Genomic DNA, 15,078 nt, shown 5'->3' on the forward strand with positions numbered 1-15,078 from the left:
TGGGAAAATGTAAACTGCAGCCATACTTACACTGTTAATGGTAGGGTTCTCAAACTTTGCACAGTTGGTCACTGGGTGACTGGGTTAAATATTCAGAAAAGTGGGTGGAGCCTACAAAAGTGAATCAAACTTCACCTATTGCTTCTCAAGGGGAATATTTAATTGCTGCCATTCTTGCACTGTTAATGGCACAGGCCTCAAACCTGCTACAGTTGGTCATTGGGTGACTGGGGTTCAAATTCAGAAAAGGGGTGGAGCCACAAACAGCCAATCAGATTTTTTTCATTTCAATGCAAATTATTGTTTCCAAAGACCGCAAAGCTCACAAACTTGGTCATTGAGTAATTGTGTGTTAGGGTTAGAAAAAGTGGGCGGAGCCAACACTAGCCAAATACATACCCGGGCAACGCCGGGCAATCAGCTAGTTTATTATAATTTAGAGAATAGATTTTATTTCTGAAATCTTGTATTTTTAATTTGGGTCCACTTTAACTGGTTGATGAGATTAGAAGGGGCCAATACATCGACCAAGAGACAGATCTTTATCTGATCAGAGAGAGAGATCTGTTGGCTGCCCATACACTGCAGACCGATTCCCAATTGATTTTCGCATACAATGTCTCGGGAATTGGCCTTGTGACGCTGCCTCCGTTGCTCTGTCTCCCCCATGACGTCACACGCATCAGTGCTGCAGCGATGTGGGATGTGAATGAGGTGAGGGCGCAGCTGGACTTGCAGCAGCCGGACAGGTTTTAATGCATCCGGTAGAGGGACACATTAACAATTGGGGGGTCAGTGGCCTGGAATTCTATCGTGTTTATCGCTTGCCCGATATTGTACGCTTTTACTGCCACACACCTGATCAACCACGCCAGCCCAAGATATTCCAGCTTGCTTAATCAAAACATTTAACCAATTTTGGTCCAAAATTGGTTGAATCGCCAATCGGGCATACTTGGTACTGCACCAATTTTCATCTGATTCGATCAGGCTGCAAAAACTCTAGATGTATGGTCACCTTAGGACTGGCTATGGGAGATATTCTGTTGACTAACACACAATGGGACATGAGTCATTAACCTGAGTGAGTGCCTCTCCATTGCTGAAACTGACCTGACAAAGGGTACAACCAGCATTAAACACATTTGCAAAAAGCTGTTCAGTGATTAATGGGTAATGCAATAAGTGAAGGATACCGGCATACCTGGGAAAGATAGCCTGCAACTCTTCTTCAAAGATCTGCTACATATAGGAACCCATATTTATTGCTAGCAGCCAGTTGTGTACGTGAAGATAACAGCATAAACAAACAGTATACAAATATATTCTTTCTGCTGACATAAAGGTAGGTGAATGTAGAACATTTGAGCTTTATAGAATACCGTATATACTCGAGTATAAGCCGACTCGAGTATAGGCCGACCCCCCAACTTTTACCAAAAAATCCTGGAAAAAATGATTGATCTGAGTATAGGCCGAGGGTAGGAAATGCAGCAGCATTAATAATAAAAATAATTCCTCCTCCTCATCTGTCTAATCACAAATTGTAATTTGAACTCTCCTGTGTCACCTGTCAAGGTAAATAAGCTCATTTGAAAGCACAGGATGTTAATATGTCTGCTTCCATGAAAGCAGGAAGTAGACGCACTGCAGATGTATTGCAGGATTTTGTATCAGCTGTAACAAAGAATTGTTTTTCTTTACTATCTTAAGGTGCGTATCTTATAGAGCAGAGAGAAAGTACTGAGTTCTGCGTTAAAAGCTATCACTAATGGCAGCGTGCCCCCCTGCACTCCCCCACCGCAATGTGTAAAAAAAGGGAAAAAAAGCTGAGCAGCACTAATGATCACATAACTCCCCCCTCCCCTCCTGCTCGTGGCTATGTGTACAGTAATCTGTGCCCCCTTCCCGTTTGCCGCAATGAGTACAGTAACCCACATGCCCCTCTCCCCCGCTATGTGTAACTTGAGTGCCCACCTCCCCGAGTGCACCTTCCTTCCGCAGAGTGTAAAAAAAAAAAAAGCTGAGCAGCGCTAATGGTTGATTAACTTCCCCCTCCCGCTCGCCGCAATGTGTACAGTAACCCGCATGTCCTCCTCCCCGCTATGTGTAAAGTGCTGTAATCCATGTGACAGTCTCTCCCTGGCAGACTGGAGTGTGTTGCCAACCTTGGAATTGTCCTCCGTGTCCCCCAAGTGTCACCATATGCAGCGCAGCTTTGAGTAACTCACAGTGATCCGCGCTGTGTTCGGATGCCTCTTCCTGCCTGTCGCAGGCTCGTTGCTATGACGCCGCACGTGGTGCACGTGATTGAGTCATAGCAACGAGCCTGCGACAGGCAGGAAGAGGCATCCGAACACAGCGCGGATCAAAGTTACTCAAAGCTGCGCTGCATATGGTGACACTCGGGGGACACGGAGGACAATTCCAAGGTTGGCAACACACTCCAGTCTGCCAGGGAGAGACTGTCACATGGATTACAGCACTTTACACATAGCGGGGAGGAGGACATGCGGGTTACTGTACACATTGCGGCGAGCGGGAGGGGGAAGTTAATCAACCATTAGCGCTGCTCAGCTTTTTTTTTTTTTACACTCTGCGGAAGGAAGGTGCACTCGGGGAGGTGGGCACTCGAGTATAAGCCGAGACCCCCACTTTTGGGCCACTTTTTTGGCCTCAAAAACTCGGCTTATACTCGAGGATATACGGTAGTCACATTCTCGTTAAATCTATTTTTATTAAGATTTTGAATACAGTATATATCACTTGCATAAGAAACACCTTGAGGACAAAAGCAATTGAAGTTACATCACCAAAGTATAGTATACAGATGTACTCAAATTATACTAAAATGCACATCATAGTTCACAGTATAAAGAGTAAATAGTGGTGCATGCTATCACCTAGAATAGTCCTATTCTAAGGGCTATTTTCCACCAAGTGCATTTTTGATCGGATTGCAAAACGCTAGGTACACTTTAAACTGATGGAGACCATGTGGGGATGTTTACATTTGTGCACTGGGTTTGTGACACAATTTCCCCCGATCGCAATCATTGTCCCTGCTGCACTTTTTATACAGTTAGGGCAGGAAAACTGCATAGCAATCTTGTCGCTATGCAATTTCTTTTTGTTGCAATTTAATAATTGTAAATAATTTTTTTTAGCCTGTTTTTTTTTTTATTATTATTTATTTATTTATTTTTTCCGTTCTCCTGTCTCTTAAATTGCAAATGCATTACAGTAGACCCAATGATGCTGACAGAAATCATGGCGGTATCAAGGCGCAAAGACTGCAGTGGAAAATGGGAGAATTGCAGCATTTCTCGGTGGAAAACTGCCCTAATGTAATAAGTAATCTATAGCTTTAATATATTTGCTATTTTGTATGCTATTTTATCAATGTAGACAGGAAAGTAATTCTGGGGAAAACCGTGCATGTGGCTTTAAGAAGCCTCTTTCAGTGCATGATTTGAGTAGCGGTGGTCATATAAACGGAATCTACCCCTTCCTACCTCTACACAGAATGAACATTTAGCAGGTGCTGTTTAGGGTGCACGCAAGCTCCTCTAGGACTGTGCTGCAGCTCTTGTCTTGTGACTCCAGAAATGTCACCACTGTTACGGCCCGTCCCCACCTCGCGATTTTCCTGACAGGCGATTTTTCTTTTTTGCGACAAACGGTCCTTTGCACAATCTCAAGAAGTGAGTACAGGCACACGATCGCGCAAACCTTGTTAGCGTTGTGCGGCAATAACAACCATCATATTGGATCTTTAGGATCCCCAATGACTCCCCCACAAAGTACCACAATCGCTTAAAGTCTCGTCCACGCAAGTCGCGCATACCTGCCAGCCGGATGATTAAACAGGGAGTGATCGTGGTCAGGGAGATGTCGCTGGCTCAATCTTCCTTCGTTGTGAGGTGAGTATTCAGTTTTAGCCAATCAGGGTGATCAAAAGGGACCGTTCGCTTCTGAAACAAACTTTCCCCAGTCACTTAGATTTAAAATGCCATATAACTTAAAAGTGTGTGGCTAATCAGAAGGTGCTCATGAATCCCCTTGAGCCAGACACTGGTGATGATTCCCTAGCCCATATGCAACTAACTTTTTCTCCTAGGAGATAATGTTTCATCTTCTATTTAAAATAACTTTTCAGCACTTTGCAACTGAAGAAGTACCGAAAAGTAGTTGAAAAGGGTACTATCAAAATTTTGAGTATTTACTTGCTTGCTGGTGGTTTAGGGCTCATTTCCACTATCGTGAATTTGCATGCGTTTTTCGCATGCAAATTCGCATAGCAATACAAGTGAATGGGACTGTTTCCACTTGTCAGGATTCCTTTGCGTTTTTCTGTGCAGAAAAAATTCGCATGGCAGAGCCATCAGAATTCGCATACCGCAATGCGAATCGCATACAATGTATTTAATAGGAAATTCGCATGAGGTTTAGGTATGCGAATTTTCATGCGAATTCGCATAGAAACAATGTAAAAGCACTGCCATGGTTAAATACGCATGCATCGTCATCCATGCGAATTCGCGTGCGAATTTGCATAAAATTTTGCATGGACCCGCATGCGAAATTTGCATCCGCATGCAAATTTTTACCGTGGCGATTCGCACCGCACAAGTGGAAATGCAGCCTGAAAGGGGATTTTATTGGCCATTTTTTAAAATATCACCTAGGTAGGAGAAAGCTAAGGAGAAAACGTTAATATGGGTCCCTGTGCCTTTGAGGAAATGGTGGCATTCAGCAGAGATGAAGCTGTTAATGATATAAGCAGCTGCAGGGCAGTTTCTAGGCTAAATTTCACCCAGGGCGAGAGTGTAAAAAATCGCCCCCCCCCCAAGGAGCCAGGCATAGGTGCCCGCAGTATAGGTTAGCTACGTAGGTGCCCGCAGTATAGGTTAGCCCATATAGTTGCTACCAGTATGGGTAAGATAGGTAGATGCCCCCAGTAAAGTTTAGATAGGTAGGTGCCCGCAGTATAGGTTAGATAGGTAGGTTCCTCCAGTATGGGTTAGATAGGTAGGTTCCCCCAGTATGGGTTAGATAGGTAGGTTCCTCCAGTATGGGTTAGATAGGTAGGTTCCTCCAGTATGGGTTAGATAGGTAGGTTCCTCCAGTATGGGTTAGATAGGTAGGTTCCCCCAGTATGGGTTAGATAGGTAGGTTCCTGCAGTTTAGTTTAGATAGGTAGGTCCCCGCAGTATAGGTTAGTTAGGTAGGTTCCCGCAGTATAGGTTAGTTAGGTAGGTTGCCGCAGTATAGGTTAGTTAGGTAGGTTCCTGCAGTATAGGTTAGATAGGTAGGTGCTCGCAATACAGGTTAGTTAGGTAGCTTCCCGCAGTTTAGGTTAAATAGGTAGGTTCCCGCAGTTTAGGTTAAATAGGTAGGTGACGGTCCTCGCAGTTTAGGTTAGGTATGGGTGACAGAAGAGGACCGCAGCAGCGGGGGATGCGGACATAATAGTCAGGGCCGGATACAATCCCCCCCCCCCCCAAAAAAAAAAAACATAGATCCATACACACCGAGCGGGGTTGGGGGGGAGGGGCTTGTAAGGGTGGAGAGGAGCAGTAACTAAAGAGGTGGTCAGGGCGAGGAGATATCTGTGAGGTAGGAGTTAGGAAAAAAAGGATAGAGTGGGGCAGCCAGAACTGAGGGGGTGGTCAGAGTGAATAAGTTAGCCAGGTAAGGGTAGAAATTAAAGGGGCTAGCCACGACCATTTTTTCCTTAAGGGCAAACCTACAACAGCTCACAGCATGCCCCCCTCTATAGAGGCAATACAGCTGCCAAAATGCCCCTACCCCTCCACAGAGGCACCACAGCTTCCATGATGCTACTTCCCTTCCAGAGGCACCGTAGTTTCCAGCATGCCTATCAGTCTCCATATAGTATTGGGTTGTCCCCCAGAGCTGGCTGCCAGGTCCCCTCAAATGTGAATAGTGGTTCCCCAGGGCCCCTGTATTTGCAGTGGACTGCATTCATGTGTCACTGGGTCAGAGAGATGGAGGATAAAGCACAGAGAAGCAAGCTGTACAGTTAAGTGTGCTCTTCTGCGAATATGCTGCAGAGGCTCCAGGGGGCCACTAATCACTTTGGGGGGGGAGGGGAGACCAGGGGGTCCTCCAGCCAGCCCTAAGGGACAACTCGATACTATATGGAGGAGGAAGGGCATGCTTGGAACGGTAGTGCCTGTATATAGAGAGGTGGTTCTTGCTGGGAGGTATGGTGACCCTATAGTCCAGGAGGGGCATGCTGGGGGCAGTGGTGCCTCTGTGAATGGGCATGCTGGGAGCAGTGATGCCTCTATGGACAGGAGGGGCATGCTGGTAACTGTGGTGCCTCTATGGAGTGGGACTACATGGTGAGGGGAACAAATGCTACTTTGGAGAAAGGGGGGAGGGTGCACTCTCAAGCATACAGTCACAACAGCTACTCACAAGCATGCAGCCACAGAAGGTATCCCCTGTCAGGAATCAGATCATCCAGTTTCCTGCATCGTTATGCCTGTCTTCTGTGCACTGTGATAGGCTGCATACAGGGCCCTGCTTCTCCCCGTGTCCATGTGAGCTCCAGTCCAGATCAGCTGAGCTAATCAGCTGATCACTCTCTCCCTCCCCCACCGTGCTTTCTCTCTCTCTCTTCCCTCCAGGACATATACTGTAGCTGCTGTGGTTCTTCTCATTTGTGCACGGAGATCTCACTCTATGCCTGTCCCCTGTGGGTTTCTGATCTGTGGCACTGGCAGCCCCAGCAGCAAAGAGACTTCCGTCTAGTAGAGGCAGCCACTGTTTCTTCTTCTTATGTCTGTGCGCAAGTGTGCAAAGCTGGCGGCTGGACAGAACTGCGGACTCTGTCTGTCGCTATGTGCTAATAAGAAATGTTGTCAGCGGCTCCCCACCAGCCCCAAGCAATTTTCTGCCTGCCCTGATAATAGTTACAACTCACCTCCTTCCGCCAAACCCGCGCTGCTTCAATGTCCTTCCTTTCCCGGCATCTGTCTCAGTAACAGCGCTCCCTGTGATGACATGCGGTACGTCATCACAGGGGGTGCTGTTACTAGGCGACGGACGCTGGGAGAGGAAAGACATTGAAACTGCGGGGGAACGGCTGAAGAAGGTGAGTTGTAACTATTATGTCTGTTCCTCCCGCTCCTGCTTCCCCCTCCTGCCGCAAAATAAAGCGCCCCGGGCGATGGCACGTGTCGCACACCCATAGAAACGGGGCTGAGCAGCTGTTAGAGCTTGAAATCTTCTAGACTGTAAGCTTGCAAGCTCACAGTTCTACTGGTGTTCCTTTTTTTCTGCTGTATTGCTCTATAACATTAACCTTTTAACTTTACTGCTCATGAGATAACTATTATTTATTTTGGTTTTGAGTAAAGTGTATGTTTTATTGGAGCTAAACAAATTAAAGGAACTCCAACTTTACTTTTCCCTACTGTGCTCCCCAAGGCTGTCTGGTGCCTTGGGTACTTCATCAACTTGTTCTACTCCTCATTGATAGTATTTACTAAGCAAACTTGCCAACCTGAGCATAACTTTTCTAAGGGGAATCGCCAGAATTTGCTGGCTACAGTGTCCCAAAAGCTGTCAGGTCATGCCTGCACATCAGACACCTCTCAAATGTCTGGGCACAACTTATCTAGAAAGAAAACTGCATAAATCTCTTACATTCGTTCTGGGAAGGCTTTCGATATTCAAATGATCTAATTGCCATTCTAAATATGTCTGGCCTTGCCTTCCATGCTCTTCACAATCTCTGGCTGTTTCAGTGCGTGTCATCTTCACTTTTTACCAGTTTTGACATGCTAAATTATATAAAATTATAAGGGATTTTAGGCTTTTATAATCCTTTTTAGCTCCTTACAAAATCCTGCTGTTTCTTGTCCACCATGACTTAACTGGGCATACAGTAAAACACTTCAAGCAGATGTAGAGGGATATGTGCTAATTTGTTTAGTACTTCCCCCAATTGTATGACTGTTGTAGCCATGTTGGCCTATCAAAAGATACATTCATTTTCAGTAAACAATCATGAAGTGTTAACAGACCACTAACACACAGCAAAATTGGTTATTCAGTTATTTGGTCATACTATGCAGTGGCACAATCAGTTTGCTATAATGCCCTCAGCCTGCTTGCTCCAAAAAGCACAAAGATATATTTATATGGGCAGCACAGTGGCGTAGCGGTTAGCGCTCTCGCCTTGCATCGCTGGGTTCCCTGGTTCGAATCCCAGCCAGGTCAATAACTGCAAGGAGTTTGTATGTTCTCCCTGTGTCTGTGTGGGTTTCCTCCCGACACTCAGGTTTCCTCCTACATCCCAAAAACGTACAGGTAAGTTAATTGGCTTCCCCCTAATTTAGCCCTAGACTACCATACAACACCTATGACTATGGTAGGGGCTAGATTGTGAGCTCCTCCAAGGGGCAGTTGGTGACAAGACTATACACTCACCTAAAGGATTATTAGGAACACCATACTAATACGGTGTTTGACCCCCTTTCGCCTTCAGAACTGCTTTAATTCTATGTGGCATTGATTCAATAAGGTGCTGAAAGCATTCTTTAGTAATGTTGGCCCATATTGGTAGGATAGCATCTTGCAGTTGATGGAGATTTGTGGGATGCACATCCAGGTCATGAAGCTCCTGGTCTATCACATCCCAAAGATGCTCTATTGGGTTTAGATCTGGTGACTGTGGGGGCCATTTTAGTACAGTGAACTCATTGTTATGTTCAAGAAACCAATTTGAAATGATTCTAACTTTGTGACATGGTGCATTATCCTGCTGGAAGTAGCCATCAGAGGATGGGTACATGGTGGTCATGAAGGGATGGACATGGTCAGAAACAATGCTCAGGTAACCTGTGGCATTTAAACGATGCCCAATTGGCACTAAGGAGCCTAAAGTGTGCCAAGAAAACATCCCCTCACACCATTACACCACCACCACCAGCAGCCTGCACAGTGGTAACAAGGCATGATGGATCCATGTTCTCATTCTGTTTACGCCAAATTCTGACTTTATCGAGACTCATCAGACCAGGCAAGATTTTTCCAGTCTTTAACTGTCCAATTTTGGTGAGCTCGTGCAAATTGTAGCCTCTTTTTCCAATTTATAGTGGAGATGAGTGGACTTCTGCTGTTGTAGCCCATCGGCCTCAAGGTTGTGCGTGTTGTGGCTTCACAAATGCTTTGCTGCATACCTCTGTTGTAACGAGCAGTTATTTCAGTCAACGTTTCTCTATCAGCTTGAATCAGTCAGCCCATTCTCCTCTGACCTCCAGCATCAACAAGGCATTTTCGCCCACAGGACTGCCACTTACTGGATGTTTTTCCCTTTTCACACCATTCTTTGTAAACCCTAAAAATGTCAGTAACTGAGCAGATTGTGAAATACTCAGACCGGCCCATCTGGCACCAACAACCATGCCACGCTTAAAATTGCTTAAATCGTCTTTCCCATTCTGACATTCAGTTTTGAGTTCAGGAGATTGTCTTGACCAGGACCACACCCCTAAATGCATTGAAGCAACTGCCATGTGATTGGTTGATTAACCCTCCTGGCGGTCTAATAAATTCCGCCAGGAGGCAGCGCTAGCTGCATGCAGCAAAAAAAAAATTAAGCAATTCGGCCCAGCAGGGCCTGAGAAAACCTCCTGCGCGGCTTACCCCGAACTACGTTTGGGGTTACCGGCAGGAAGGTTAAATAATTGCATTAATGTGAGTGTATATACTCTGTACAGCGCTGCAGAAGATGTTGGCACTATATAAATACTAAATAGAAAAAATATTTATTTAGTGGACTACAAATTCTGTAGAGCTTCACAGAGCCATTAAAAAAACCCCAGTGCTTGAATATAAGAGTCTTTACTTTGCACAGATGTTTCTCAGGTAGTTGTGTTTTTGCACAGAGTATTTGTTTCTTTGAAGTTGCATAGGTATAATAGGGTCAGTGTAAATACAGAGTTCTTAACAGTTGCTCTTCCACAGAGATGATTATTTCAATAACTATGAAATCACAAAGATGGCAGCGTGTTGCTGACAATATTCAACTACACTTGGGATATTTGCATCCTTGCATTTGCATCATTCTAATAGATTTTCACTGGGAGCATAATCTTATAGCTGTATTTACATATGGCATGTCTTTTCGGTGCAATTTCAGTGTCATAAATTGCGGCCCAGCACTAGATTTGAATACAATGATAATGCTTCAAATAGGACTGAGCTTCTATTCTGACATCTGCCTAAAGACTGCAGAGCACTATATAAACTCAATGGCCTTTCCCTACTAGCGCACTTATGGCTTTTTCCCATACGTATTTTAAATATTGATCATTTTACTAGCAAAATACCTTGACAGAGGGGAGATGAGGGAGACCAAAAGCTCCAAAAACCATGGGATATATTTGGAACATATTTTCAATCAAACACTTTGGGGGCCGTATGCAACTCTTTTTTTTTTTTTTTTTTTTTTTCACCTGAGTTTTCTCCTATGTGATGTTTTCACAACTTGTAAATAAAATGCCTTTAAAACCACCAGCATGCAAACAAATACTCAAAACAATTTTAATAGTACTTTTTCACCTACTTTTTGGTACGATTTCCCTTGCAAAGTGCTAAATAGTCGTAAAACAAAGATTAAAAATTATCTCATCTCATAGGGGATGTTTCTCACTGACCATCAGCTTTCTGAGCGTTTTTTAAAAAACTCTCCCGTTGACTTGTGATAGTGTCAATTTTACTGCGTTTTTTTAAAAAAAATTGCTCAGTAAGTTCTGATGATCAGAAAAGCACTCAAAGTGCTCCTGGTGTGTCTACAGCCTAACCCAACTGAAAACTGCCAGTTTATCTATTACTCTATAAACTTCCTACAATATGTAGCTTCTTGGTGAATGCTAAAACTGTTGTCTCAACTGAGCTGTCAGTTCACAATTACAGAATTTTGGTATGATTATCATTTATACTGGAGGCAAATGTACTGCCTAGTACTTTTAGAAAAAAGGTCACTTTGACAACTGACAGAAAATGTAAGTTTTGGGGATGAAATAGGATCTCTTTTTCATGCAGCCTTTAATAATAAAATGTCAGATTCTGTGTTACACCAGATTCATACAAATGCACTCACATTGTATGAAAACCCAGCTACTTCACAGGGAACCAGTACTTACATTACACATCTAAGAATCCCGTGATAGAAGCAACCATTCGCTAATCCCTGACCGGGATAGTCAATGAGATGCAGAATTATGCCGTTTTGTATGCAAATTTTTGTAGCTTAAAAATTGACCAATCAAATCCCGCCAATGTATTTTCTAGCTGCGTGTACAAGGTTTGCATAACTGCAACAGCTTGGAATTATTTGCATCTCATTGACATCTATCCGGAATCCCTGGCTTGTTTGATAAGCAAATTATTCTCTTCATAAAGTATTCTCCTCTTCATAAAGTATTCTCCACTACCTCTTGAAAGAAAAATAATTTAGCCAAACAAAGCCTCCAGCTCCTGGTTAATAATTCAGATGCCAGCTAATTGGCAGATGGTGGCTTTGACAGGCTCAGTCTCTTCATTGTTGGCTACATAGTTCCCATTCTATCGGTAAGATAGCATTTTAACTGGTAGGTGACCTAGAAGACAGAGTGCTGCTACTCTTATGCTCAACACACACTATACAATCTTGGTTGTACAGATTTACCAAATCTATGTAGTTTAAGGGCCAACAGATTGAAAATACCTTGAATGATTGATTGGATAAGCTCTTGTACTACATGAAAGTGGTAAGATTGAACAACCAAGATTGTATGGTGTGTGTTGAGCCTTAAGGCTGCTTTCACAGTTAGACATTACAACGCAGCCCACCGCACAGTAATGAAAAATCAATGGGCTGTTCACAGTGCCCACGTTGCGTTACATTGTAACGCAGCACGTCAAGTTAAAGTGCTGCACGTTATAAGCGGCTAAGCCGCGTTAGACCGTTTGCACATGCTCAGTAGTGTTGGAGGAGGAGGTCGCCCCTCCTCCTCCTCGGCCAGCCACATGGCTAATTAATATTCACTGCACGGTGCAGTGTTTACTTCCTGGAGCGGCCGCTCTGTGCGGCGATTGGCTGGCGGGACCAAGTGATGCCACATGCGTCCCAGAGTACGCATCATGGACGCCAGAGTGAGCTGCACAACGCGGCTCAGTCTGACGTCCACATCCAACACCACCAGGCGTTGCGTTAGGGGCACGTTATGCGACCATAACGTCCCCTAAAACGCAACGTCCTGGTGGGAAAGTAGCCTTAAAGGTTTCTCACTAAGGGCCCATTTCCATATGTGAGATGCATGTCGGCACTTGTATTGATGCGAGTACACATCCAAATCTCTCTAGCCATGTACTGCTATGGGGATTTTATGTGTGATGCATAAAAATGGTGGTGACCGTTCATTCTTTCTCCCCGAAACGCGAATTCAAAAGCAGCCTATTGATTTCAATAGGCTCAAATTCTCCATCTGAATTTGTATGCGTTTAATTGCACTGAATCCCCCTTACAGGAATCGATCCTTAGGGTTTTTTTTAACCAATATTCCAGATTGCATGTGCCATCTTTCTAACCACTTGAGGACCCACCCTTTACCCCCCCTTAAGGACCAGCGCTGTTTTAGCTGATCTGTGCTGGGTGGGCTCTACAGCCCCCAGCACAGATCAGGGTTCAGGCAGAGCGACCAGATCGCCCCCCTTTTTTCCCCACTAGGGGGATGATGTGCTGGGGGGGTCTGATCGCTCCTGCCTGCCTGGGTGTTGCGGGGGGGGGGCACCTCAAAGCCCCTCTCCGCGGCGAAGTTCCCCCCCCCCTTCCTCTCCTCCCTCCCTTCCCCGGAGATCCGAGGCTGCACAGGAACGGATCTGTCCTGTGCAGCCTCTAACAGGCTCCTGCCAGTCATGTGACAGTGATCCCCGGCCGCTGATTGGCCGGGGATCGCTGATCTGGTACAACGCTGCTACTGTTAGCAGCGTTGTACGGATGTAAACAAAGCGGATTATTTCCGCTTGTGTTTACATTTAGCCTGCGAGCCGCGAATGGCGGCCCGCAGGCTTTTCACGGAGCCCCCCGCCGTGAATTGACAGGAAGCAGCCGCTTGCGCGAGCGGCTGCTTCCTGATTAATTAGCTTGCAGCCGGCGACGCAGAACTCCGTCGCTGGTCCTGCAGCTGCCACTTTGCCGACGCGCGGTATGAGTGCGCGGTCGGCAAGTGGTTAAGGTGGTGATTAGCTAAAAAAAGATCATGGCTGTTCACACCGATGCCACTTTTATAAGATCATCAAGATTCACAAACAAAATCTGTGATTAACATTTTTCTACAGTAATGATCAGCCTAATCACCATGGTATAGGTTCTCAAATAGTGTTCACCATTTTAAAGATAGAGACTGACATAGACTATACTCAAAAACAATGATGTTTGTTTAAACAGCCTCCTTATCACAGATTGCCACTTTAAGAAATGGTGCTTTGTGACCACAAGGCAGGTCAATGTACCACATATCACAACTTTTTCTGGTGTGAATCTACTGCCTCAGCTGTTCTTCACACTAGGTCCATTACTCCATTCAAGTATATGGAGCTGCTGATCACCACCAGGGATTTTGCAGGGCGTCAATCAAAGCACCATAATAAATCTGATTGCCCATTTACAAAGTTTCAAACAAAAAAAATGGAGAAAAGTGAAGCGGAAATCTGATAAAATTTCAAGTTTGTTATAAGTAGGCCTCGTAGAATGATTTCTTAAATGATTAGGTAGTTACATGAACTTTTAAATGTTTTTCTTTTATCTTCTTTAGATTTGTTGGCATCAATGCATCGGATATCAACTTTTCATCTGGTCGATATGATACTTCAGTCAAGCCTCCATTTGATATCGGGTTTGAAGGAATTGGTGAAGTTGTAGCCTTGGGACTAAGTGCTAGCAAAAACTTTGCAGTTGGCCAACCAGTAGCTTATGTTCAGAGTGGTTCCTTTGCTGAGTATACAGTTGTACCAGCAGTAACGGCTATACCTGTCCCTTCAGTAACACCAGAATTTTTAACTTTTCTTGTCAGTGGCACAACCGCTTATATCAGCCTCAAAGAGTTTGGGCATTTGTCTGAAGGGAAGAAAGTGTTAGTGACAGCTGCAGCAGGAGGAACTGGACAGTTTGCTGTGCAGCTTGCAAAAATTGCTAAATGCTATGTTATCGGGACATGCTCTTCTGAAGAGAAAGCAGGTTTCTTAAAATCCATTGGTTGTGATCTCCCAATCAATTATAAGGCAGAAAAAGTAGCCTCTGTCCTAAAGGAAAAATGTCCAGAAGGAGTGGATGTTGTTTACGAGTCTGTTGGCGGAGAAATGTTTGATATGTCTGTTAACTGCCTGGCAACTAAAGGTCACCTTATCATAATTGGCTTTATATCAGGGTATAAAACTGCACAAGGTATTTTACCTGTAAAGGCGGCAGCCTTACCAGCCATATTACTTCGAAAATCTGCCAGTGTCCATGGTTTCTTTTTAACACAATATATGTCTGAATACAAAGAGGCCATAATGGCCTTGGTTAAACTGCACCAAAGTAAGAAGCTGGTGTGTGAAGTGGATAGGGGAGAACTGTCTCCAGAAGGCAAGTTCACTGGCTTGGAGTCTGTTTTCCGTGCTGTAGATTATATGTACACTGGGAAAAACATTGGGAAAATTGTAGTTGAATTACCTCACCTTGTCAACAGCAAGCTGTAAAAACAGAACAATGATATAAATCACAAAAGTACAAAAATGATACTTTCTGTTTGGAATGTCTAAAACATGTTGTAGCTAATGGATTGTATATTAAAAACAGTACAAAGGTGTTGGTAACATGTTTTCATTGCACTTAAAAAAATTGTATTTTTTTTATGGCACTTCATTGGTGTTTCACCAATTAACCTTAACAATGCCTGAAGAAATGCGAACTCCCATTGAAAAGTCCAGTATGTCAGGTTCTGTTCTGCAGATGTTAAGTATGTTGTTCCTTCATATACATCTGTCTAGCAGTTTATGGATGCATTTCCTGAA

At 44.4% G+C, this 15,078-nt stretch overlaps 1 protein-coding gene across 2 annotated transcripts in view; it reads left to right on the forward strand.

Annotated features, from left to right (window-relative positions):
- Window positions 1-14,872, forward strand: part of PTGR3 (prostaglandin reductase 3) — a 36,566-nt gene extending 21,694 nt beyond the window's left edge. Inside the window, exons 3-4 of one of the 2 annotated variants that reach the window (XM_068237070.1) lie at window positions 3,245-3,347; window positions 13,839-14,872. In XM_068237070.1, coding sequence (XP_068093171.1) covers window positions 3,245-3,347; window positions 13,839-14,763 — 1,028 coding nt within the window. In that variant the 3' untranslated portion in view covers window positions 14,764-14,872. The remainder of the gene's footprint in view (window positions 1-3,244; window positions 3,348-13,838) is intronic. The other variant, XM_068237069.1, reaches the window with a different exon arrangement.
- Window positions 14,873-15,078: the final 206 nt, after the last annotated feature.

This window comes from Hyperolius riggenbachi, chromosome 5 (genome assembly GCF_040937935.1).
Source record: "Hyperolius riggenbachi isolate aHypRig1 chromosome 5, aHypRig1.pri, whole genome shotgun sequence".
Taxonomy (NCBI): Eukaryota; Metazoa; Chordata; class Amphibia; order Anura; family Hyperoliidae; genus Hyperolius; species Hyperolius riggenbachi.